Raw genomic sequence first — 26071 nt, 5'->3', positions numbered from 1 at the left:
GTATGGACTATCAGGCCCTATCCAATAAACATTATTATTAAGGTCTCCTATTTTGATAACAGTGAAGAAAAAATGGAAAGGAGAATTCCAAATTCTCCCCCTGTAAACTACAGTGCACAACTATATAACATTAATTTCATACACTACATATAAGAGCGTTATATTAACATTTACCTTTTTATCAGTGGCTTGAAGTTCTTCAAAAACCTTTTCTAAGGTCCAACTTCAAAAGAGAAAAAACAAAAAGGACAGAGATGGTAACATAAGGTGTCAGAGTAGAGCTTCGGAGCCAGTGGGCCCACCTGACCCAGATCACGCCGCCACACTCACTTCGCTTCCGTGTACTCTCTAGGGAGTTCTTCCGTTTCATCCAGCGTCACCACTGATGTCCGAATCTCCTGTTCAACCAGGCTGTCCACCATCACCCGGAAGTAGGCCCACACTGTGTCCTCCCAGGTGTCACAGACAGGAAGAAGCTTTTCATCCATTTCAAAACAGAAACACAGACACGATTAATAAAACAGAAAAGGAAACCAATTATAACCATGGATAAAGACTTTAAAACTATCTTCTAATGACAGAAAATGCTATGGAATTAAAAAAATTAGATCAAATAACCCTCTTTCTCCTAAACTCAAAGATCCACCTGGCTCTGCCTCCCAGTGCTGGGATTAAAGGCGTGCGCCACCACCGCCTGGCCTAGCTTCATTTATGTAATCATTTTGTAAGAGCCGGGTGCAGGCCTATAGTCCCAGCACTGAGGAGCGTGGTCTACAAAGCATGACCCTAGCCTCAAAACTCAAACAAACCTAAACAGCAAAAAAGTGTGAGGCTAGACTAAGCTACGTATCAAGCAAAATAACAACAAAACAAGCAAACAATAAAAAAGCACAGAAACAAACAGCTGAAAACCATGCGTACACGGGAGGCAGGTGGTCGCTGTCCTGCTTTCTGACGTCTCTGGCTCGGCTGCTACAGAAAGCAGCTCCAGTCTGCCACGTGAATTACAAGACTACTGTGGTTCATGCAGAGTACGGTGAGCATCATACCAGTGCGTACCTGCTTGAGATTCCCGCTCAGTGAGGCGTAAATTGCTCTTTCATATTTGTTAAAAAGTTCCTAAAAGACAATGAATAAAAGGATTGGAAAGTATTCCTTTTCCAGCATGCTAGTTTTCGACGTAATTCTTCTAAATTGAACCTGGTCATTTAGTCCCTAAGCTTCAGTGACAGAGCAAGGGGGGCAGGCAGGAAGGACAGTTTAGTTTGATGAATTAACTCCAAAATTGTCAGGAAAAAAAAATTTAAATATCAAATGAGAGCAAAGCCAACTCCGATGGCATTTTACATATTTATATAAAATGTTCATCTACACAGAACCTAAGCACGGGTTGCTACCAGTTTCTGGGTACCAACCCTCCTGTGCTGGCCAGGGGCCATCAGTGTGTAGCCATGCCAGGAAAGCTGCACTCATCACTTTATTCTGTCTCAAGGGCTTGGTCAATGGCATTTCAAGATTTCTTGTCATCAAATGAGACACTCAGGAGACGCCCTTTCTGCTGCTACCACTACCATCACGGGCAGGCCCTTAGGGTGAAGAAGTCTCTCAGGCTCATCACTTCTGTGACTCCAGTTCTATCAGGTCAGGCTGCAAGGCCAACGGCTCTCAATCCCCTGCGCTCAGCCTTCTAAACCCAATTCAACATGCAAATTCCAGTTCTTTCCCAAAGCAAGTGCCCAGTTTATTGTACTACTATATTATTTATTTTTATTAACTCTTTGACAGGTGTGAAACTGTTACCACGGTTATCGCCTCTAAAACAGCTTTAGCCTTCACCGTTATTATTCTGTGGAGAGTGTGTGCTGCACACGCTACAGTGCGACATGTGTGGAGGTCGGGCCTCTCCCACTTCTAGGGAGGTTCCAGGTACCAAATAAGAGCCGTCAAGCCTGTTCAGCAAGTGCCGGCATCTGCGGAGCCATCTCTCCAGCTCTCATTTTTGTTCACCACTGATGACATTTTAATGTATTTTTTGTAAGCTCATTCTCCCCTAAAGCCTGAGATTCCCTGACCAACCGTGTAGTCTGTGGTGACTTCAAGAATGCGCTCATCATGTCCCAACAGCACGGGCACTGCACTTCCTTTATGAACTTTCCATTCCACGTCAACTTCCCATCCTATGTATTTACCTCCAACTCCTTCCTCGAGTTTCCACTCCCAAATCTATGTATTAAGTTTTAAAGAGTTAAATGGAGAGTCCTCTGAGAAGCCAGCTTTCAGCTTTAGCCCCCAGTCTTCTCTAAGCTGATAAGGTCCAGTTCATCCTTTATGCTTCTCAGCAATGTTAACTCTTAGCACCTAGTGTCTGAACAATCCGCTACGTCACCAGGCCTATTCCTAACGTGACTAAAACTTCTCCCAATACAGAGACCCTACTCATACGTTACACTGAACATTTCATAGCTCCTCAGAACACCTTTGTTTAATAAACTGGGTCAAAGTGAGTCTCAATGCATATTTCATTATCTTACATCTTCTGCCATTCTCCAGCAACTAATCTTCCAAATCCGTCTGTATGGATTCCCTTCAACAGGTTCTAGTTCTGTTCCTACAAAACAGTCAAAGAAAATTCATCATTTAAAATGAAACATGTCAGCCACTTCTACACAGAAAGGCTACCTTCCCCTAGGACTGGCATACTGAGCTGAGTACCTCCATACCCCACGCAGACCTAACATACCGCTTCCATTAACATTAGGGTCATGATACAGCTTCCAGCCTTCCAGTGTGGCAGCTCGCCATGCTTGCCCACAACGTTTACAGAGCCGCTGTGCCTTGGGAAACAAGAAAGGACAGTGACATCACTGGCACGGAAGTGAAAGCACCGTGCTCTCTAATAAAGCAAACCCAGTATCACAAGACTAGCTATCGAGTGCAAACACACTGGTAATGGCATTCCATTTTCCCTGCAAACCAGTATCTGTCTGCGGCTTTCCTTTCTTGTTTTGGCTGGGCTGAGGGACCGGGGAACCCAAGACTTCACACATGTGAGGTAATCACTTCATCAACTGAGCCTTATCCCAAGCCTCTTAGTTTTCTAGTAATTTCTTTCTTTCTTCATTTTAGCCTTGCTACTAGGGTACTAGGGCATTCACTCACATGGAATTTAAAATAAATAAAAATAAATAGATTTGATGACCTTGATTTTTGGAATACAAAATTATTATAAAAAAGTCTGTAAGCTGGGCAGTGGTGGCACACATCTTTATTCCAAGCACTCAGGAGGCAGAGGCAAGCAAATGAGTTTGAGGCCAATTTGGTCTACAGAGTGAGTTCCAGGACAGCCAAGAAACTCTAAAGTGTCTCGAAAAACAAAAACAAAAAACAAAACAAAAAAACCCTTAAATGTCTCTCTCTATAATGAGAAGAGAGCTATCACTCAATCAGTCCATTGACATCCCTAAATTCAACATAACAAGGAAGAATGGCAGAACCAACGTAGCCTGCAGTGTGACGGAGTAACGCAGAGCTTGGCTTGCTGAGGAGTCTGCTAAGAGCTCTGGAAACCAGGGTGAACAGCTCTCAAGCCTCAGAGCCAGTGCTTTTCTGGTCATGCCCCGTGGAGGCGGAAACAGCACACTGGATGGGATCACAGCACAGAAGCACAGCCGGGGCCACGAGGACTCTTCCAACTTTAGGTGCATGGCATCTGGAACCCGAGCAAGCAGAGAATCACATGACTCACCTCTTCTGTCATTCCAGCACGGATTAGAGTGAAAAGGTACTTGAGTAACCTAACTTCATCTTCTCTATCCAGATCATCAAGTGGCATGTTCTGTCTAATGGGAGCATCCGGGTCCTATAAGAAACAGAACAAAGACCTCACCATTAACTGTAGATATTTGGGACCTACATACATTTAAATTTTTTGTTTGTTCATTTGCTTATACCTTAGTGAGTCATGCATATGGTGCCAGGGATCAAACTCAAGGCTCTAATGCTAAGTGTGTAAGCTACAAAAACCTGACCTTATATACATTTACATACACGTTTTTAAAATCATGACATGATGAAGCTATATGGTACTTACATACAGAAATAAATTCCTTTAAAATCTAGTTAATAAGGAAATTAAGTGTTACAAGGGTTCCTAATAGACCCCTTTGTCTGCTGCCCCTGCCTCATTGGCCCAATATGGTGTATGCCTACCTAGTGACCAAGCATAGACTACCACCATCCCGGCCCGGTACAGCCAGCTAACACTACCTTATCTGAGCTTATTCCATCACTGTCCTTAGACGAGACATGGAGCATGGACAAACATGAAGGAAGAAAGAGCTCTAGTCTGACTAGAAAGCATGAACTTCCTGAGAACACAGGGCAAGAGCCTACTAAGCACTCCCTGTGATTAGTAAATGCTCCCTGTGTTGGACTGCTAAGTGCTCCCTGTATTGGATTACTAAGTACTCTCTGTGATGGATTACTAAGTACTCCCTGTGATGGATTACTAAGTACTCCCCGTGATTACTAAGTACTCTCTGTGATGGATTGCTAAATGCTCCCCGTGATTACTAAGTACTCCCCGTGATTACTAAGTACTCCCTGTGATGGATTACTAAGTACTCCCCATGGTTACTAAGTGCTCCCCGTGATTACCCCCATATAAAGCAAAACTGGACCTGGAGGCATAGCTCAGTGGTAGGGAGGTTACCCAGTATGCACATGGGCTCAATACTCAGGAGTGTAAAACAAAACCAAATACAACACCCACCCCTTCAAAAAAACCCTACACACTAGTTACTATAAACAAGTAAAAATATCCCAGAACACTCAGAAAGAGCGGGAGGGGCCTCGAGTTCAAAGTCTCAAGGGGGGGGGAACCCAAACCAAAAACGGGGCTGGAAAGATGGCTTACCAGTACAGTGGCAGTTCTGTTTTGTTCAAGAAACCCGAGTTTGGTTCCCAGCACGCAGGCTGAGCATCTTACAACTGCCTACAACTCCAGGTGACTGTCCTGGTCTCTGCAGGCACGTGCACTCACAAGGTCACACAACCCACACAGATACACAGATGCATAAATAAAACAAAGATTTACGAACAAACAAAAATCCACAAACTTCTAAACATATTCCTACTTATCACAAGATTTGTGTTTTTGAACATTTAGCATTAATACAGACTTTAGCGGTAAACAAACAGCACACACAATCACAATGAATTTCAAACAAAAATCATTTTAATGTCACTTAGGAAATATCACTGTTTTTTTCAAGATGGGGTTTCTCTGTTTAACAGTCCTGGCTGTGCTGGGGAACTCACAGAGATCCACCTGCTTCTGCCTCCAGTGTGCTGGAATCAAAGGCGTGCACCACCACTGCCCAGCTTGGTATCATTTATCTTTAAAGACAACCTTCATTTCCAAGAACACTTCCTGTTCTGGGTAGTTTTATCTCAATTTGAGACACAAACTAGAGTTATCCAAAAGGTGGGAACCTCAATTGAGAAAATGCCTCCACAAGATACAGCTGTAGGTAGGGCAGTGGTGGCACACATCTTTATTCCCAGCACTCCGGAAGCAGAGACAGGTGGATCTCTATGAGTTTGAGTGCAGTTTGGTCTATGGAGTGAGTTTCAGGACAGAAACTACAGAGAAACTCTGTCCTGAGGCTCCCTCCCCCCCCAAAAAAGATACAGTTGTAGGGCATTTTCTTAATTAGTGACTGATGGGGGAGGACCCAGACATTGCGGCACCCCTGGGCCGGTGGTCCTGGGTTCTATAAGAAAGCAGGCTGAACAAGCCAAGGGGAGTAAGCCAGGAAGCAGCTCCCTCCATGGCCACTGCCCTGCCTTCCTCAGATGGACAGCGATGTGGAACTGGAAGTCAAACCCGTTCTCCGAGCTGTTCTGGTCACGGCGTTTCGTCTCAGGCTGTCACCCTACCTGGAACTCACCAGTTCAGTGACAAGAGGACGGACGCTTCCTATGTAAGACAGCAGCTGCCGCTGTTTCAAGGTGTGGAGGGTATTCTCCCTGGAAGAAGAAATACCAGTTTCTAAAGGAGCAATCTGAATACTATTTTTTTTGTAGATAGCACCTGTGTGTTGAAAACAAGGAAAAGACAAGAAATGTAGAAAACTGCACCAAGTCCTTAACACAGGAAGGCAGTTTGATGAGTGACGGTGAATCAAAGCCTGCTTCTGAGGCATATGTTTAAGTCCTTGCACTGTGATATCTGTGTAGCCCTGGGTGACCTGCAGCTCATTATGTAGCCCAGCTGGCGTCCTCATGCGCACCAGCTCTCACTTCTTTATCTGTGTATGCACACCATATGTAAATCAGAGCCCTTTGGACTGGAGTTACAGGTGGTTTTAAGTCATCTGTGGTGGTTTGAAAGAAAGTGGCCCCCAAAAGGATTGGCACTATTAGGAGGTGTGGTTTTGTTGGAGGAATGTGTCACTGTGGAGGTGGGCTTTGAGGTCTCATATGTGCTCAAGCCACTTCCTGTTGCCTTCAGATCAAGAGGTAGAATTCTCAGCTACCTCTCCAGCACTATGTCTTCCATGCTCTCCGCCATGCAGAAAATGGACCTCTAAAACTGTAAGCTGCCATCTCAATTAAATGTTCTCTTCTCTAAGAGTTTCTGTGGTCATGGCATCTCTTCACAGCAACAGAAACTCTAAGACATCACCCAACATGGGTAGAGATTAACTCAAGTGTTCTGAAAGAGCACATGCGCTCTGACTTCTGATCAGAGCCTTCCCTCTGGATCCCCACTTATTAACAGTCTCTTTCTTTCTATTGAGACAGGGTCTCACTATGCAGCCTTGAATGGCCCAGAGTTCATTGTGTAGGCCAGGCTGGTTTTGAACTCATAGAAATCTGTCTGCCTCTGCCACTGCCTCTCATATGTTGGAATTAAAGGCATGCACTACCACATCCATTGTGTGTTTAAATGAGAGGTTTCCAATTTTTTTCCTGAAGACTTATTTATTGTGTATACAGTGTTTTGCCCGCATATATGCCTGCACGGCCAAAGAGGGCACCAGATCTTATGGTAGATGACTGTGAGCCACCATATGGTTGCTGGAACTGAACTTGGGACCTCTGGAAGAGCAGCCAGTGCTCTTAACCTCTGAACCACCTCTCTAGCCCGGAGGTTTTCAATTTTGATGAAAAAGTTTTCATGAAACATTTATTAATACCAAATTAGAATAATATCTTCCTGTTTTCCATCTAAAGCATCTTGAATTGCTTTTAAATTCAGAACTATATTGGTGCTGGAGAGATGGCTCAGTGGTTAAGAGCACCGCCTGCTCTTCCAAAGGTCCTGAGTTCAATTCCCAGCAACCACATGGTGGCTCACAACCATCTGTAATGAGATCTGGTGCCCTCTTCTGGCCTGCAGGCAGAGTACTGAGACTACCATATATTTATTTAATAAACAAACAAACAAACAAACAAACAAACAAATCTTTAAAAAAACTCGGGAGGCAGAGGCAGGCGGATCTCTGTGAGTTCGAGACCAGCCTGGTCTACAGAGCTAGTTCCAGGACAGGCTCCAAAGCCACAGAGAAACCCTGTCTCGAAAAAACCAAAAAAAAAAAAAAAAAAAAAAAATTCAGAACTATAAACTATGTTAAATTTATGGCTGGCGCAATGCAAAGTGATTCTTTTTGAACATGTTTTTCTGCAGTTTGTTAACACAATCCAGCTCCCCAGTTGTGATGCCTTGGTAAAAACCAAAGGATCTCTTAAGTTTAGGGGCCTGTTTAGGGTTCTACATCACTAAAGCTTTAAGAAATGGGGACCAGCTCATGAAAAAAGTTGTAAAAGTCTTTATCAGGTAAATTTACCCTCCTCTCAACTTCTCTTTCAGAAAAAACAATTACTGAACTATTTCTTCTCTGTTTTTAAGAGGGAATTTCAGTAGCCCAGTCTGACCTTGAATTCAGAGTCTTCCCCCTTCAACCTCCTGAGCTGTTGATACTCTTTATGCAAACACTTTAGCTTTTCAGGAATTTTGTGCTGTTCTTATTTAGAATATGTGTACACCGGATTTTTTCCTGGTGTGCCCCTTTGATCTCTTTCCTTCTTTTGCCTTCCTCCCTCCTTTCTTCAGACAGGCATTTGCTATGCTGGCCAGGCTGGCCTTAACTCTTGGGCTCAGGTCCTTTGCTTGAGCATCCCAAGCAGCTAGGACTACAGGCTTCCTCTATCTCTTAAGTCTCTGGCCCGGTCTGCCCAAAGATAGGACTCATTACTATCTTCCATTCCTTAATTTTCCCCCTAAGTCAGGGTTTCATTATGTAGCCCTGGCTGGCCTGGAACCAGGCTGGCCTCAAACTCACAGAATCTACCTACCTCTGCTCCTGAGTGCTGGGATTAATGGCATGTGCCACTATGCCTGGCTTATTCATTAAGTTTTATTAACAATTTCCCCAAAGGTCTTATTTCCTCCAATTCTCAGTACATGCATGAAATTGTCAAAGAATAAAAAACATTCTTTGGTTTTATTTTTTTTTATTTGCTCTTTTTCTTTCTTTTTTTTTTTTTTTTTTGAGAAAGAGTCTCACTATGTAGCTCTGGCTGTCCTGGAACTCCCCCTGTAGACCAGGCTGAACTCAAACTCAGCAATCCATCTGCCTCTGCCTCTGAAGGGATCAAGGCATGTGCCACAACATCTGGCATAAAAAATGTTCTTAAAAACTAAATGCTTACTTACCAATATACTGATTTTGCATAAAACTCAATATTATCAGAAAATTCTCCAATTTCATCTTTGGCAATACTTTCTAACCAATCTACCACGAGCTACGAAAGAAACAAAAAAATAAAGATCATTTTAACTCTAAAATCTGTTTTAATAGTACTTCCACCCTTAATCTGAAGTTTTGGTATCAAAAAATAGCTTTTCCCAACCACCATTTTTACTTTTAAAGATAAACATCCAATGATAGTATTTCCTATAGGAATAATGCTATTTTTAATAGTCTGTCCCTGAAAACACAAAGGTTGTTATTTAAAAGTTGCAGACCAGTATCCCAAATTTCTTTTAATTACATCTAAAAAAAATCAAGTAGAAAGGATATTAAAAAAAGAGGTAAGTTAAGAAATAAAACTGCAGCACTCCGTATGTCATTGCCTTTCTCCATGTTTCTTTAAAGAAATAACTGAAGAGCGCACCTGACTCTGTCGGACCAGTGAGTCCCTCTGAAACAGCGCTTCCACAACTGTCTTCTCGCTGGCATTGATAGCCTGGGACAGAAACAGTTAAAGCAAGACTTCAGACTTCAGAAGGGTCAGCTACAAATAAGTGCATTTACCTCCGCTCTACAGGGCTTTCCTTTCGTTCTCAGACATGGTCTCTCAGTGTAGCCCTGGCTGACCTGGAGCTCACTGTGGAGATCTGACTGCTTCTGTCTCCCAAGTGCTGTATCAAAGGCATGAATCACCATGCCTGACTTTATATGTATTCTTAAAAAAAATTACTTTTATCTAATTTATTTATTTAGATTTTTCAAAACAGGGTTTCTCAGGGTAGCCCTGCTATCTTAGAACTTGATCTGTAGACCAGGCCGGCTTTCAACTCAGAGATCTGCATTCCTCTGACTCCTGAGGGTTGCATCACCACCTTCTGGCTCCCTAAGTAATTTATAAAAAAAATTTAAACTATACATTGTTTACTTTTTACCTGAAAATTTAGTTATACTTGAAATTTTTAGGTCCTGACTGGGACATGGTATTTAGAGAAGCATGCACAGACATGCACACATGGAGAGAAGAAAGGTTGCTGGTCACTCTGCAGTACGCTGTGATCTCAGCAGCCAGGAGGCGGAAGCAGGAAGCTAGTCAAGAATCCAAGGCTATCCAAGCTTACAAGAAAGACCTGTTTTCAAACAAAACAGCTCCCCTCCTCAAATTATATGAAGAGCTGACTGTAGTTATGTCTCCATATCAGAAAACGAGTATTTCAGAACTTTCAAGTATTTTCATTTAGAGCAGCTGAAGTTAACAGGTAATAAAACCTAAGCGCTACCCAAGGCTATGGAAACTGACATGGGGACTCCCTGCAGTCCAGACACGCAGGAGCTGTGGCAGGAGGATCAGGGTACAAAGCCTATGCTGCACAGTAAAGCCTGACTGAAAGAAAGTCAGAGGCTGGAGCGGTGCCTCGGCAGTTAAGAGAACCTGCTGCTCTTGCCGAGGACTGGGGCTCACAACCTAACCCCAGTTCCAGGGGAATCCAACACCCTCTTCTGACCTCAGCAGGCACCAGACACACAGGTGGTACAGACATATAGTAGGCAAATCCATAAAATAAAAATAAACCTCAAAATAATTTTTTAATTGAAAGAAAACAATGACACCAATGTAATAGGTTAGTTGGTTAAACTATATGCCTGACAAATACAACACTTGCTTTAAAATTTAGAATACAGGGTGTGGAGAGATGGCTCAGCAGTTCCTACATTGTGGCTCATCACTGTCCATGACACCAGTTTCAGGGAATCCCCAGGCACACGTAGTGCACAGATAAGTATGCAGGCAAAAATGCATAAAATTATAAAATAATTTAAAGTATTTTTAGCCTGGGCTACAATAACTATACTTTATCTCAAAAGTAAAAACAAAAACAGAGGCTGGGGCTGTAGCTCTGGGGTAGGTAGAGGAACAGCGGTAGCAGATCTGATCCCTACACATATACCAAAAAACAAAACCATATCCAGTCCCCTTTCAACTATTAGCAGACCACTGTCTGTACCTAGTCCTCATTCAAACTATTAGCAAACAAAACTTCCCTCTCCCCAGTGACTGAGAACTCACATATTAAAATGAGATATTTTCCTCTAGAGAAGTAAAATATCTCAAACAGTTATGATACATTTATATCTTTACATACAAATAAAAATAAGAGGTTAAGGGACAGAAAAAAGATAGCCCCATATAAAACTATTAGAAGAAGGGCTGGAGAGATGGCTCAGAGGTTAAGAGCATTGCCTGCTCTTCCAAAGGTTCTGAGTTCAATTCCCAGCAACCACATGGTGGCTCACAACCATCTGTAATGAGGTCTGGTGCCCTCTTCTGGCATACAGGCATACACACAGAATATTGTATACATAATAAATAAATAAATATGTGGAAAAAAAACTATTAGAAGCATACAAATTTATTATTAACAAATTTTCAAAAGCAAACAAGAGAACTGTGGGCTGGGATGCGATGCAGCCCGGCTGGGAGGGCGCTTGCCGAGCATGTGTAAGGCCTGGGGCTGCTGGGGCTGCAGGGCCCCTGTGATCCCAGCAGTTCTGAGCTGAAGACCAAGATCAGTTCAAGGTCCCCCACAGACAGTTCTACGCCAGCTTATACTTCGGAGGCTGTCCCAAAAATGCTCACTAATAAAGAAGTAACTAAAATTTAAACAATACAAGGCTATGTGGTGTGGTGGTGCACACCTACAATCCCAACAACAGGATGGTGACTTTGAGGCCATCTAGACTATAAAACTACACCTTGTCTCAAAAAAGCAAAACAAAACAAACAAACAAAAAAAACCAAATTAGACATGAGTAGTTTGATTATAATTATGCACAGAAAACATATGACGACACAAACCAAGTTATGATGTTAAAGAAGTAAAGGGATAAAAAAGAACTTTTACCTTTACCCACAAATATGAATATTTGATTGAGTGTCTTTTACATACTTTTAAATTTTTTAAAATGGGAAATGCAAAAGGAGGGTTGAAAATCCAATCATCTAACTGTAAGCACCCCTAATGGAAAAAAATTAATGGAAAACTTACAGCAACTGCAAACATATTTTCCTCTTCTAATGAAGACTGTATTCTGTCTCTGGGGAAAATGATACAAAATGAAAAAGTTTTATTTTACACATCTGTCTGAAATTGCCTTTTAAGCTGTTCCACACTCTACTAGGCAGAAACAAATAAGCTGCCAAATAACTTAATCACCACATTTAATTTACTAGATGTAGTAGTAGACATATGATTAACCTAATCGCGACAAAACTGTAGCTACTACTGTAGCCTTTAATGGCACCTGCTAAGGCCATATGGCAAAATTAATCATGGTTTTCTTTTAATATATCATAATATAATCAAAGCCACCAAGTCTCTCCCTGCTTTCTGCATTGGTCCCGGCGTGCTTCAAACTTCTAATCCTTCTGCCTTGGCCTCCTGAGACTACAGGAGTATATTACTTTGTGTGGCCGAAGACTGATTTATTCTATAGCTACCAGCTTTATGTCCTGGTAGGCCCCCTTTTCATAATGACTCTCGACACTTAAAGTACTAGAAATGATAAATCTCAAGATCAGCAAACCTATCAAAACATACCTCTCACTAAATTTAAGTTAATTTGCCTAACTGGTTTGTCACCTTATGCTCATTTCACTTACGAGCTCTACACAACTTTACCTATACAAAGAGGCAAGCAGCCTCCACGTGACCATCTCTTGTTGAAGAAGCCAGAGCATACTGGCTGTCTTTGAAAACTTCTGCAGTCCAGGGGTTGCTCGGCTCACTATTTTACTCAGTATATTCACCTAAATTGAAAACACAGATGTAAAAAGACTGTTACTAGTATCTTTGTGTTTAAGTACAGAGTGCTAACAGGAATGCCATGCAGTATATAGACATACAATCCCCCCTCGCCTCCTTCCTGACTAGTTAGTACAGTTACTAGTTACTACAGAGTGCTGACAGGAATGCTGTGCAGTATATAGACACACAACCCCCTCGCCCCCTCCTGACAAGGTCTCTAACAGCCCAGGCTGTCCTAGAATTTACTTTTGTAAATTTTAGATTCAACAACAGTAACCACAAGTATATATTTTTTTCTCTCCACATATCTACCCAGGATAAGTTAAATTTATACTTTACAAAATTATATAAACCAGACTATTTTAAATTATGTCTGAAAAATTTAGGACATGTAACAAACCAAGAAACAATTTTCTTAATGATTGGTACCAAAACGTGTTATTTCTAAACAAAACTTCAGAAGTTCCTCCTTTCTCTAATTGGTGACTGGAACCCATTCTGGAAGTGAGGCAGAAGAGAATTAATGAAAACTATACAAATATTTCCCTGGAAAGACACAAAGCTGTTTGAGGAAGGTGAAGGCCTGGAAGCAAGGAACCCTGTGTAAAGTGGCGAGTGATCCATGCAGGCGCACTGCGAAACAGGGCATCCTCACTAGGAAACAGAGTCACACTGACTTACCCGCCCTTTGGGAAAAGCATCATCTGTAGACTGTTCATTTATTGAACCCTCAACTGACGGCTCATCGAGACAGGTGGTCTATTTGGAAACAGTGTCTGACACCAAGTCTACCGGCCTGACCCCCACGGTAGAAGAACTGACTCCCACAAGTCGTCCTTGACCTCCACACAAACGCCCCCTTTCATAAAATAAAAGAATGTTTGAAACTACTAAATGTTAAAGATATATTGGCTCCCACTGTTCTGATTTTTGGAGTGTAGGTGTGTGCTGTACATTCCCATGTCTGTGCAGGTGGATGTATGCGTGTGGAGGGCGAGTCGATTTAGAGTGTCTCTAACATTCTCACTTTATTTACTGAGGCAGGGTCTCAGTATGTAACCCTGACTGGCCTTGAGCTCAGAGATCAGCTTGCCTCTACCTCCCAAGTGCTGGAATTAACGGCGTGTGTCACCCAACCCAGTTTTCCACCATAATTTTTGAGAAGACTGTGTCTTCCTGAACCTAGAGCTCACTGCCCGGCTAGGCTGGCCAGGCGGCCAGCAATGCAGCTGCCTTTATCCTGGCATCCTCTTCACACCACACTCTGCCGTGTGCTGAGCTCAGGGCCTCACACTGGCACGACAAGCACTTTATTGGCTGGGCTGTTTCCCATGCCAACATTCTGCTTTTCTGAAGTTTTTTCTTGTTTATAAAACCGAACAAAAGCTAGGGAACCCAATACTGCTCCCACATTGCAAGACTACCTCATTATCAGTGTCTTGCAATGACGGGGTGCATTATTACCATCAGTCAATCTCTCAGCCCAAAGTTCATAGTTTACAATAGGACTCACATATGGTGGCATCCATGGGCTTTGAGAAATGTCTAATGAGATGCATCCACTTTTACAACCACAGAGAACAGCTTCTCTCCTTCCTGCCTCGCTAAACCCTTGGCAGCCACCAATCCTGACACCATCTTACTGTGCCCTTCCAGACTACCACGCAGTTCCAATCATGTCATACAGCTTTCCAGACAGGCTTCTTTCACGTAACAGCATATATTTAAGATGTCTGTGTCCTTTCATGACTAGAGAGCCCATCTCTCCATGGATGTTTGATTCACTCACAACTAAAGGACATCCTGGTTGCATCTATGAACAGAGCTGCCTCCAATCTGTGTACTGGCTTTTGTGTAGGCACACTTTAAATTCACTTGAGTAAATACCAAAGATTATACTGGTGCCGCCTTAGGTTCTAAGACCACATTTAACTTTGCAAGAAGCCACCTCACAGTTTTCCCTTGTGGCTGTACCATCGTGCATTCCCATGGAAGAGTGGGAGTTCCTGTTGCTTCGCACGCTCACTTGAGTGGTATATTTTGGACTGTTTCCCAAATAGTAACTTGGGTGTATGCATGTGTGCCGCTGTGAGTTTATGGGCACCACCTGTACGTAGGTGCTAAAGGAGGTCAGAGGCTATTAGATCCTTTGGAGCTACAGTTACAGGCAGTTGTGTGCCACCGTGGCGGTGCTGGGAAATGAACTTCAGTGCTCTTAACTGCTGAGCCATCTCCCAGGCCTATCTTCAAGAGTTTCACCATTTTAAAAGGCTGCGGCTTCCCCCTTGCTATTTAACGACATTAACATTCTCTGCACATGCTTATCTGGTGTTTAAGTTTCTTCTTTGCTTAGCTGTCTGTCCCCATCTTCTGACCATTATTAATTTAGCTGTTTTGTTTTGTATGGTTGAATTTTAAGATTTCTTTGTACATTGTGGACTTTTTTTTTTTTGCTGTGTGTGCACGTGTACGTGGGTGTACTCACCTGTTATATGTGGCTGTGCACATGTGTGAGTGCACATGTGGCATGTGTGTGTAGAGGTAATAACAGGTCCCTTCATTGTTCTATCTTACTTACTGAGACAGGGTCTTCACTGAACCTGGGGCTGCTCTTTGGCTCTACTTGACGGCCAGCAAGCCTCCTGGGTGTGCCTACCTCTCCTCGTTGCTCTCCACAGCGAAGTGCCACTGGGTGCTGTGGATCTGAACTCAGACCTCCGTGATTACAGTCAGCCTTTAACTAACTGAGCTGGCTCTCCAGCCTCAGACTCAGAAAAGCTGATTTCTCTTTTCCTCCAAATAAATCTTCTATGGACCTGGAATACGTAAAAAGCAGAGGTCCTCTGACCGGTTTCCCTGCCCTCCACCATGCACCCTGAGAAGCACAGAAAAGGAATTAGCAGGATAACATACAAGACAAGCACTGAACCATGGAATGGAAATAGTTACCTGACTACCACAGATATTTTCATACTCTTCTACAAGATCAAAAACTGTGGTTGAAGAGTGCTTCAAGAAAGACTGCAGGAAATCAGAGAACATACTCATGGATGCTAAAATAACGAGACAAAAAGGAACAAAGAGTGAGCGACATATTTCAAGGAATCCTATTGGTTTCAAACCATAAAAACAGCTTTTCCCTCCCTCCAACACAACTGTATTTTTAAGAACTAGTGACTCGGGGCTGTAGAGATGGCTCAGTGGTCAGCAGTACTTGCTGTCCTTACAGAGGCCACACCACACAGACGCGCACAATTATCTGTGACTGCAGTTCCAGGGATCTAACGCCCTCTTCTGAACTCATGTGGTGCACATACATACACACAGGCAAAACAGTCACACACATACAATTTAAAAAAAAAATTACAAGTCTTTAGCTGGGCAGTGGTGGTGCACACCTTTAATCCCAGCATTGAGGAGGCAGAGGCAGGTGGATCTCTGAGTTCAAGACCAATCTGGTCTACAAAGGGAGTTCCAGGACAGCCAGAGTTACACAGAGATAATTCTGTCTCAAAAACAAAACAAACAACAAAAACTTTACAAAGTTTTTTTTTAACTATTTTTTTTAAGTGTGTACATTCCCATTTGATGTGGGATTTCCCTCTGTATGCTGTGATTATCATTAATGAATAAAAAAAACTGCTTTGAACCTATAGCAAGGCAGAACTTAGGTAGGCAAGAAAAGCTAGGCTGACTGCTGGGAGAAAGAAGGGGGGAGTCAGAGAGAAGCCATGGAGACCTGGAAGCAGCAAGGCAGAACTGGTAAGCCACGGTCATGTGGTGATATACAGAATAATAGTAATGGGTTAAATTAATATGTAAGAGTTAGCCAATAAGAGGCTAGAACAATGTGTGATTATTTCGGGGATCTGGATGGCCGGGAAAGGAAGAGGGTGGCCAAGCAGCTTGCTGCTACGCCCACTGTGGTGCTGCCCCCACCAACACCCACCCACAGAACGCTTCTTCTCACAAGATGTAACTGTAACTAAAGAACCAGTAGCCCTCCAACCCCGTTTCCCCTGGTAACCATCAGTCTACCTAGTCTCTGTAGTGTAACCACTTTAAGTACCTCATGAAAGTGGAGCATACTATAATCCCCCAAGGAGGCACCTCCTGCAGCCCAGCTGGCCCACACACGATGTGCTGGACTACAGGAAGGTGCTATGTGCTATGGTGCTCGAGGGCCTCAGTATGTTTACATTTCTCCATTTTTACTAGCAGTTCTTATTTCATGAGTTTGGTTCACACACACCACACCACACCACACTTTTTGAGAGGGGCTCACTAGGTAGCTTTGGCTGGCCTGGAACTTTCTATGTAGATCAGTTACTATGTAGCCTTAAACTCAGATCCACCTCTGCTTCTGTCTGCTGAGTGCTCAGATAAAACACACCGGCCACCGATTTATTATATTTTTGTTGATGGTGTTTAAGTTTCATGTAGCCCAAGCTGCTACAATTCTGCTACAGAGTCAAGGTTGGCCTTAAACTCTTACTTTTGCTGTCCCTCCTAATGTTGGGGTCACGCAGGGGATTTGACACTAGATCTTCATTGCACTGAACTGATGACTTGTTGTTGAGCTAGAAAATCTGTTTTGTGTGTGGGATTCTGAAGTTTCACTCCGTAGCTCATGGTAACCTTGAACTCGCAGTGATCCTCCTGTCTCAGCATGAAGAGTGCTGGGATTTATAGGTGAGCCACACCCAGCTAGGAGTTCTATATATATTTTGAACATTAACTCCTTATCAAACGTGCATTTTCATCAACTGCCTTTTTACTCCACTCTTATACTGATGTACAAATTTAAATTAATTATATAACCCAGCTTATATACTTTTAATTTTCTTATATCTTCTTAAAGAACCCAAAGTCTGTTCTAGAATTTCCCATATTTTCAATTATTACCAAAGAGGGGGGTGTCAAATTTCAGAATATCTGTATATATTTTAAGTGTATGACAACAAAGCAACTGAGACTGAGGACAGCACCGAAGCCCGAGAGTGAGGACAGCACCGAAGCCCGGGACTGAGGACAGCACCATACAGCATGCTCTACTGAGGGGAAAAGGCAGACAATTAGATATTACCTGTATGATATTTAAAGTCGGTCTTTAAATGGAACTGCTGTATCTTACATATGAAATGGAAACTATTTCTGAGTCACTCAATATATGCATTACTTGGAAACACTACACAGACGCTGTGGCTACCAATGTATGCTCTGGAATCAAACTGCTTAGTTCCCGCCTGGTGTCACCACTGCCTGGCATATGCTGTCAAGCAAGTCATCTCTTCGGGTAGCAGTTTCCTTTCTTCTAAAATGGGAATAATTATCCTAACAATTTAATGGCCATGACAGGAATCAGTGTTTATCATCTGTGCTAGTTACGATGAAGGTAAAGATGAAAACACCACATATTCATGCTTAGTATAGACTCTACAAGCAAAAACATTCCCATGGGGAAGAGAAATAACCAACCCAAACTAGCAAGTTATAATACCACCTGAAAACCAAGATCATTGCCTCGGATTCAAACATATCAACAATGCTAGCTTTAAATCTAAACAAAAAAGAAAGAGGAAGCCGGGCGGTGGTGGCGCACGCCTTTAATCCCAGCCTGGTCTACAGAGCTAGTTCCAGGACAGGCTCCAAAACCACAGAGAAACCCTGTCTCGAAAAACCAAAAAAAAAAAAAAACAAAAAACAAAAAAACAACGGAAGAAAAAAAAATAAAGGAGTTAGTTCTCCAAGTGACACACAAAATAAAGATGAGAACTGACTAGCAATCTACTGGTCTGCTATTTGTATTAAAATGACAAGATTCAGAATGAGCACTAAGACAAGGCTCTCCATCTTCTCACAACTGGGGCTGGAGAGATGGTTCAGCAGTTAAGAAAGCAAAGCTGGCTGCTCTTCTATAGGGCCCGATTCAAGCCCCAGCATCCACACAGCTGCTCATAACCACCTGTATACTCCAGTTCCAGGAAATAAAATGCTCTTTTCTGACCTCCATAGGTACTAGGCACACAACTGGTACACAGACATACATGTAGGCAAAACATCCAAACACATTTAAAAAAAGACACCTATGACTAATTACCTTAACAAAACTATACAATAGGAGGAGGACCAAGAAAGATGAGGGAGGAAAGGGGTGACCTGCGAGCCAAGGAAAGAAGCAAGCCTTAAAAGATCTAACCTTGCAATGCCTTCATTGTAGACTTCTTAGTGTCTAGAATTTTACAAGACCATATTTGTTTTTTCAAGCTACCTAAATCAAATTAAAACACACACACACGCACACACACACACACACACACAGAGAAAGAGACGAGGGGGATGATGAGACAGAGTTCCTCCACTATGTAGCCCAGGCTGGATTGCTACATAGACTAGGCTAATCTCAAACCCACAGAGATTCACCTGTCTTTGCCTGGGTTATAGGCCTATAGCACTATGCCCAGCAAAAAAAAAAAACCAAAAAAAACAAAAAAAAAAAAACCAAAACCAACAACAACAACAAAAAAAAAACCAAAAACATTTTGATGATGTTCAAAAATAGTTTTTCTTGATCTCAGTGAAGTAATAAGCTACTTAAATCTCAAAGCCGTTTACCAGCCTCTCCAGGGTCGTCTTCACGTAACATAACGGCACTTAGGTTTATATCCTCGGTTACACTGTGGGGCTCCAAGTTTGTGTAGAACCCTGAACGCTGGGATGAGAATGCTGCTGCCCAGTTACTGTCATCCAGATTAGTTACCTTAAAAATTAAACAAATAAAGGAATAAGGAATAAGCCTACTGTCACCAAATAAGCAAATAATAATGAATATAGTCCCCTCCCACGTTACATGTTTTTAACTTTAAAAGACTATAATCTTATTAAAGAAACTACAAGTTTTCTTTACTTTCTATTTTATGTGTTTGGATGTTTTGCCTGCACGCATGTCTATACACCACTTTCATCCCTATACCAATATCTGAGGATAATTCTTTTAGCTTTTAAAAAATGTTCGTTTAACAACAGGGTTTTTTGAGGGGTGTGGGGGGGGTTAGGGGGTGAGACGGTTTTTCTGTAGCTTTGGAGCCTGTTCTGGAACTAGCTCTTGTAGACCAGGCTGGCCTTGAATTCACAAAGATCCACCTGCCTCTGCCTAGTGCTAGGACTGAAGGTGTGCACCACCTGCCTTGCCATAACAACAGGTCTGAGGTAGCTCAAGCCCACCTCCAAGCACTATTTGCTGAGGATGACCTTGAACTTCTGACCCTCCTGACTCTATCCCCCAAAGCGCTGGGATATCAGGCATACACCACCATTGAGACCCCGGCTCTGATTCCCAAAAGGGGGTGGGGTGGGGAGGAGATGAGTTTAACTTCTAACAAAGAAAAGTTAAAAGGCAAAAACTACCCTTCAGGAAATAACTAGTCCAGAAACTTCCTATGTGTATAAAAATCTCCATGCCTGCTTAATAAACTACAATGCCAAAGATAGAACCATTTTTGATTTTGTAATTAAATATGCATTGAGAGTCCACTAATATAGCATAGTTTTTGTTTTCTTTTTCAGCACAATGCATATTTCCCTAGCTGGTATATTCAATAACTAGGAGAAGCCACCACACATTACAGCGTATATAACATGTCTTTTGCTGTTTCCATACTGTGCCAGAGTGATTCCTAGACACTGTCTCGTCCTTCCCTAAAGTGCTCTCCTGTCTTGAACAGAAAACAACAGCTTAGCTCCTCTTGTACTTTCACAACACAGACCACTCCTCCGGTCACCAAATGTGGAGAAGTGGGTTTTCTTGACAAAAGTCAAGAACCAATTCAGAGGCAGACACAGGTGGGGGTTCACTAATTCAGTTCAATTCAGAAACTGCCTACCGTCCGAGCCCACAGGCGGATCCTTCTTCTTCCTTATGATGTCTCTCATCTTGTAATAGTCACTTTCCTGTTTTGGGTTTTGTTTCGTTTTGTTTTGAGATAGAGTTTCTCTGTGTAGACCTGCTGTCCTGGAACTCACTCTGCAGCTGTCTGTCTCCAGTCTGGGATTAAAGGCATGACCACCATCCCCTGGCTCGTCACCTCATTTTAAGATAGGGTCTCTCACTAAATCTGCAGCTCACTGTTTTAGCCAGACTGGTTGGCAGTGGATTCCAGGTTCCACTGTCTCTTCCCATGCACCCATACCCTAAAGCCTCCAGTTCTAGGGTTGCGGTGTTGGCACACACAGCTTTTACAATAGTGCTGGGGATCTGAACTCAGGTCCTAAGCTTGTGAGGCAAGCAGTTATTATCCCACTGAACCACCTCTTCAAGCTTCTTTGTAATTTAAAACAGCCAGGCGCACACCTTTACTCCCAGCACTGGGGTGCAGAGGCAAGTGGATCTCTGAGTTCAAGGCCAGCCTGGTCTACAAGAGCTAGTTCCAGGACAGGCTTCAAAGCTACAGAAAAACCGTCTCATCCCCTAACCCATCCCCGCCCCCAAAAAAACCCTGTTGTTAAACAAACATTTTTGTGAGAGCTGTCTTAGAATAACAAAACCACCAACCAACAAGACAGGGTTTGGCTTTAAACTGCCATCAACAGTTTTAGACACATTTCATCTGGCAAGCAAACAGCCGGATTCAGGCATTTCACCTATTTCTAAATGTCACTGCTGCCATTTCCTTCTGGAAAATGACATAGCCCAACATTTGATTTTGTTCAAATGTCAACCCAATTATGCCACATCACACAACCTTTCCTGATGAATATAACTTCAACTTTCATTAAAAGGCTTTTAAGCCAAGTATTAAAGTACATTTATTTACACATACCATGGACAGATTTCCCAAGAACCCAGAAGACTGTGTGTGCCGGGGCGACCTCCCGTCTGTTCCAAGAATGCAGGAAATATCCGGGTGTTTTAGTAAGCTTCGGCTTGGTGGAGTAACTACAAGGGATAGGTCAGGATACCATCAACACAAACAAGGAAATGAGCAACAAAATATCCTTTTCAAGGGGCTCAGTCAGTAAAGTGCTGAGGGCCTGAGTGTGATCCTTAGCACCCAGGTAAGGTTGGGAGAGGAAACAGGAAGACCCAGAGTTCCAGCCAGACAGTCTAGATAAATCAGGGGGGGGGGGGGGGGCGGCGGCACACAGCTTTAACCCCAGCATTTGGGAGGCAGAGGCAGGTGGATCTCTGTGAGTTTGAGGCCAACCTGGTCTACATAGTGAGTCACAGGACAGTCAGAGCTATTACACAGAGAAACCCTGTCTAGAAAAACCAAAAAAGAGCCGGGCGGTGGTGGCGCACGCCTTTAATCCCAGCACTTGGGAGGCAGAGGCAGGCGGATCTCTGTGAGTTCGAGACCAGCCTGGTCTACAAGAGCTAGTTCCAGGACAGGCTCCAAAACCACAGAGAAACCCTGTCTCGAAAATCCAAAAAAAAAAAAGAAAAACCAAAAAAGAAAAAAGTGGAAAATAAAAGCAATAAATCAAGCCAGGCGGTGGTACATGCCTTTAATCCCAGCACTCGGGAGGCAGAGGCAGGTGGATCTCTGTGAGTTCGAAGTCAGCTTGGTCTACAAGAGCTTGTTCCAAAAAAAAGGGGCTGGCTAGCTCCTGGGGAATAATATCCAAGGTTCAACCACAGGCACACATACTCCCCCAGACAAACACAGGAACATGCATATATACATGCACCTATATTACATAAACACAAAACACCTATACATAAAAATAAAAGGTATTTTCAATATGAATGTAACTGCACAGACTTAAAATTAGAAAAACCGAGGAGGTACCAGTCAGCAGGTCCTTCCTCGCCTGACTTCAGAGAGCACAGCGAGGTATGCAGTGTAGAGGGCCTGGACTTCAGAGCAAACCGCCTGATGTCTGAGCTGTTTTCTTTGTTTAGTAACAGCGCCCTCTCACACTGGCTTCTCCAGTCCACCTTCTAGCTGGGAAAAGCAGGTAACAATATGTTATTACTATGTATTGATATAAAATACAGTCCTTGCGGCCAGGCAGCGATGGCGCATGCCTTTAATCCCAGCACTCGGGAGGCAGAGGCAGGCGGATCTCTGTGAGTTCGAGGCCAGCCTGGTCTACAAGAGCTAGTTCCAGGACAGGCTCCAAAACCACAGAGAAACCCTGTCTTGAAAAAACAACAACAACAAATACAGTCCTTGCTCACAAGAGTTCAGATAATTGTAATTATTATTTGCTTCTTGATACTGTAGCTACATATCTTATTATGTAAATTATATAAATGTTAGCTGGTATTATGATTATTAAATAATTTAAAAGCAAAAACAAGAATCTTACAAGGCTGTCGAAATGAGCTTGGAGTTCGAGGAATCATTTGGCTTCTTGGTGTAGTGTTACCAAAGTTTTCATCTTGGTTAGCCTGAACTTAGGAAGAATTAAGGAAAATTTTTTATGTGGAGGGAAAAAATCAGTAATGGTAACCAAAGCTTTACTACACAAGATGCATGAATACCTTTCTTCAAGAACAAAGAATTTTATCGCTACCACCTCTCCTGTGTACACAGCTATTAATTCCCTCTGCCATTAAATTCCCAGGTTGGAATGAGATTAACATGTACCGACTATTAGTTGGCTACAATGACGTACTAGTAAGAAACCCGAACACGCTTTCAGAGAAACAGAAACCCTAATGCACTAAGTCCACTGAGAGCATAAAGCCATCAAGTAAAACACCCGTGAAGGGCTATCACCGATTTTACCACAGTTAAGTTTTAATGCCTCAAACAAAATCCTGCAACACTGAGTGAAAGCATTCTGCACTCTGTATAATTCTTAAAATACCAAGGATACTTAAGACTCTTTTTTGAGCACTTTGCTTCCTTGCAGTCCGTGTCACTTCTGCCTCCCGGATCACAGGGGACGACATCTCCCCGAAGATACTCCTAAAATGGTATAATTAAGCTCTTAGGCAGTATTTACAAAACCTTTATCACTACAGTTAGAGCAAAGGATCCTGGGTCAGTCAGGGGACAGGTCACTCCATCAGTCAAGCCTTAAATGTTTTAGCAGGAATACCCTATTTCTAAGTCTTGATCACTCTACCAAATCCCACTCAATGCTCAGCTATGAACCCCCTCCTTCACTTTCTAGTACCACAATGGTCTGTTTCCTAGGCAGTTATTTCAGAACCTGAAATCTGTACTACAGTATCTGCTTCATGAAGGCAAATCTTTCCTCCCATAGATCAAAGAGCTGCTTAACTGAAGAATTCTCTGCAAAGATTGTGCAGTCTCTAAAACAGTGCTGAGTTAGCTGCGTGACCACGGGTAGGTGTTAGGTCAGACTCGCACCTGCAGTCTAAACTGAACTACGTAGGAAGTTCCAGGCCAACCTGGATACAGAGTGAGACCACTGAGTTACATGCCCAGCCCGGTAACTTGGGTCCTTAATCTCTTCCAGGCTCACTGTTCTGACAAAAGGATGGCAGTGCAGGCCCTCACAGGACTGCAATCAAGCCAAATTAAAAGTAAAAGACCAGGTTTACTGGGCAAAGCACTCCAAGGGGAACTTCCAGCACCCAGAGATGAAGAAGGGGGCACAAGAGAAATCACATAGCCTTTCTGAAGGAGGGGGCTTAAATATTCTGTAGGAGCCGGGGTGGTGACGTGTCCTCCACAAGCTGGGTTTAAGCCCAATTAAAACTCTTTGGGCAGGAATTGGGGGCCTGGCATTCTCAGGGGAGTAGTTGCCGCTTGGCGATTTTCCTCAGAGGACCAGGTTTGGAGAGGGAGGAGTGGCCCGATCAAGCAGGGATGAGCTGGACATTCCAGCAAAACAAAATGAACTATTTAAATCTTAAGGAAAACAGCAAAATAAATCTAGCACAATGTTTTCAGTATTAATAATTTTTAGTCAAATGACCAGCTAGCAAGTTACCTCTGACAGGTTTCCCTGATTCTCCCGTGCCAGGAGAATTTAACGTCCCTTTCGCTTATTTTCTCGCAGTACAATATAACACAGCGTCTTCACTACCCGATCAACTCCCCGAGGCCAAGGGATTTGAATAACCCATCTTTGTCGCAGGCGAGCATAATTATCGGGTGATCACATGAGAAAATCAACTACCTGGGGCTGGCCCTTAAAAGTCTAGGCTGATCACAGTGACATCTACCTATGTAAAATCTATATAAATTAATAACCACAAAATCTGTACTGAGATGTCAAGCATTGCTGACTACTGGCTGTGACCTCGGACTGCTCACTTCGCATTTCGAACGCTGTACCGCTGGGAGAGAGCGCCGCACAGACCCCGGAACCCCGGGCGTGGAACGTGGGGGACCTGCACTTCAGCATCCGGGTTCCCCCCACTCCTAGCGGCCTTTCGGTCCAGGAGAAACCAGATCCCCGGCCGGGAGAAGGAAGGAGAGAATGGACATCCCTCGGCTCCTCCTCCGCTCCCCGCGGAGCTGGTTTCACCTACGTCGTCCCGCCAACAGGCGAGAGCCACAAGTCTTGGCCCAGGCGTCCCTACCAGGACTGACCTGTCCATGGCTGCGACCTCCTCCACCTAGAACCTTGCAAACTCGACTGCAACCCGGCCAGCACGTTTCAGCCTTCCCGCCCTCCGGAAGCAGACCCTTCGAACCGGAAGCATGCCCTTGATAAGCCAGCCCCTGCGGAAAGTAGTGGGGAGGCAGAAACAGCGTTCCCACTTGGCGCCTGCGCGATTTCCGTCCACAGCCGCAGGCCCAGTGGGCGCAGGCGCAGAAGTGCCAGTGTGTGACTGCGTGGCTGGGCGGTGCCGGCTGGGCGGGAAGGAGCGGGGCTTGGCGCGTTGACCCGGGAGGCATTTATGGGCGTGGTGTGGGTGGGGCGTCCTGCTAGGAAGCTAGAAGCCGGTGGCCTGGATTCTAGTGGAGAGTCCGCCTTGGCGTTCCTTGGAGTTCCGCGACATTCCACAGGAGCGGGCCTATTTCGGGGGCTTGTGGTGTACTCTCAGTGAACGGATTTTGAAGCTGTTTCCTGTCATAGTTATTTATTTTTCCTTTATGGAACCAGCCGTCTTTTTAAAAATCGAAAAGCAATGCATAAGCTTACTCCTATAATAAATACCAGCATTTGGGAGGCTGAGGCAGGAGGATCACCATGAGTTTGAAGCTGTTGGACTCTAGTGTCCAAACACCGAGGAGTCGCCCCCAGAGACCACTTCATACACCACAGCCGATGCAAAAGCATGAGGATTTTATTAATTCTGTCATGACAGGGTCCCCCAGCATTCGGGAAGCCGAGGGACCCCAAATAGCTGGTACAGTCTACTTTTAAAGGGGCCACAGAAGCAAGGGGGGTTGTTCTTTGACTATTTTGATTGGCTTATTCAAAGGGCTATTACCAATAATTGATTGGAGAGCTGTTGCCAGATCAGGTGAGGTAATAGGTCATTTTGACCCCGTTTCCCAGGGGACTGAACCAAAACATACGTATATGGGTAATTGTTCAGGAACTGAGTACGTGCGAGTGTAGCTGTCAGGTCCTTGG

General features: G+C 43.6%; 1 protein-coding gene across 2 annotated transcripts in view; it reads right to left on the bottom strand.

The window, feature by feature from the left end:
- The window catches only part of Nup107 (nucleoporin 107), a 44507-nt gene extending 19332 nt beyond the window's left edge, over nucleotides 1-25175 (bottom strand). The window contains exons 1-17 of one of the 2 annotated variants that reach the window (XM_057757962.1): nucleotides 25078-25175; nucleotides 23387-23478; nucleotides 22874-22960; nucleotides 21382-21497; nucleotides 19178-19322; nucleotides 15512-15615; nucleotides 12437-12564; nucleotides 11804-11852; nucleotides 9184-9255; nucleotides 8723-8811; nucleotides 5952-6030; nucleotides 3746-3859; nucleotides 2741-2834; nucleotides 2532-2608; nucleotides 1060-1119; nucleotides 331-476; nucleotides 175-223 (exon numbers count right to left, since the gene is read on the bottom strand). In XM_057757962.1, the coding sequence (XP_057613945.1) occupies nucleotides 175-223; nucleotides 331-476; nucleotides 1060-1119; nucleotides 2532-2608; nucleotides 2741-2834; nucleotides 3746-3859; nucleotides 5952-6030; nucleotides 8723-8811; nucleotides 9184-9255; nucleotides 11804-11852; nucleotides 12437-12564; nucleotides 15512-15615; nucleotides 19178-19322; nucleotides 21382-21497; nucleotides 22874-22960; nucleotides 23387-23478; nucleotides 25078-25085 (1509 nt within the window). In that variant the 5' untranslated portion in view covers nucleotides 25086-25175. The remainder of the gene's footprint in view (nucleotides 1-174; nucleotides 224-330; nucleotides 477-1059; nucleotides 1120-2531; nucleotides 2609-2740; nucleotides 2835-3745; nucleotides 3860-5951; nucleotides 6031-8722; nucleotides 8812-9183; nucleotides 9256-11803; nucleotides 11853-12436; nucleotides 12565-15511; nucleotides 15616-19177; nucleotides 19323-21381; nucleotides 21498-22873; nucleotides 22961-23386; nucleotides 23479-25077) is intronic. The other variant, XM_057757963.1, reaches the window with a different exon arrangement.
- Between the last annotated feature and the right edge of the window lie 896 nt (nucleotides 25176-26071).

The sequence above is a fragment of the Chionomys nivalis genome, chromosome 25 (assembly GCF_950005125.1).
Source record: "Chionomys nivalis chromosome 25, mChiNiv1.1, whole genome shotgun sequence".
NCBI classification, from domain to species: Eukaryota; Metazoa; Chordata; class Mammalia; order Rodentia; family Cricetidae; genus Chionomys; species Chionomys nivalis.
This window is presented reverse-complemented; position numbering and strand designations above follow the sequence as displayed.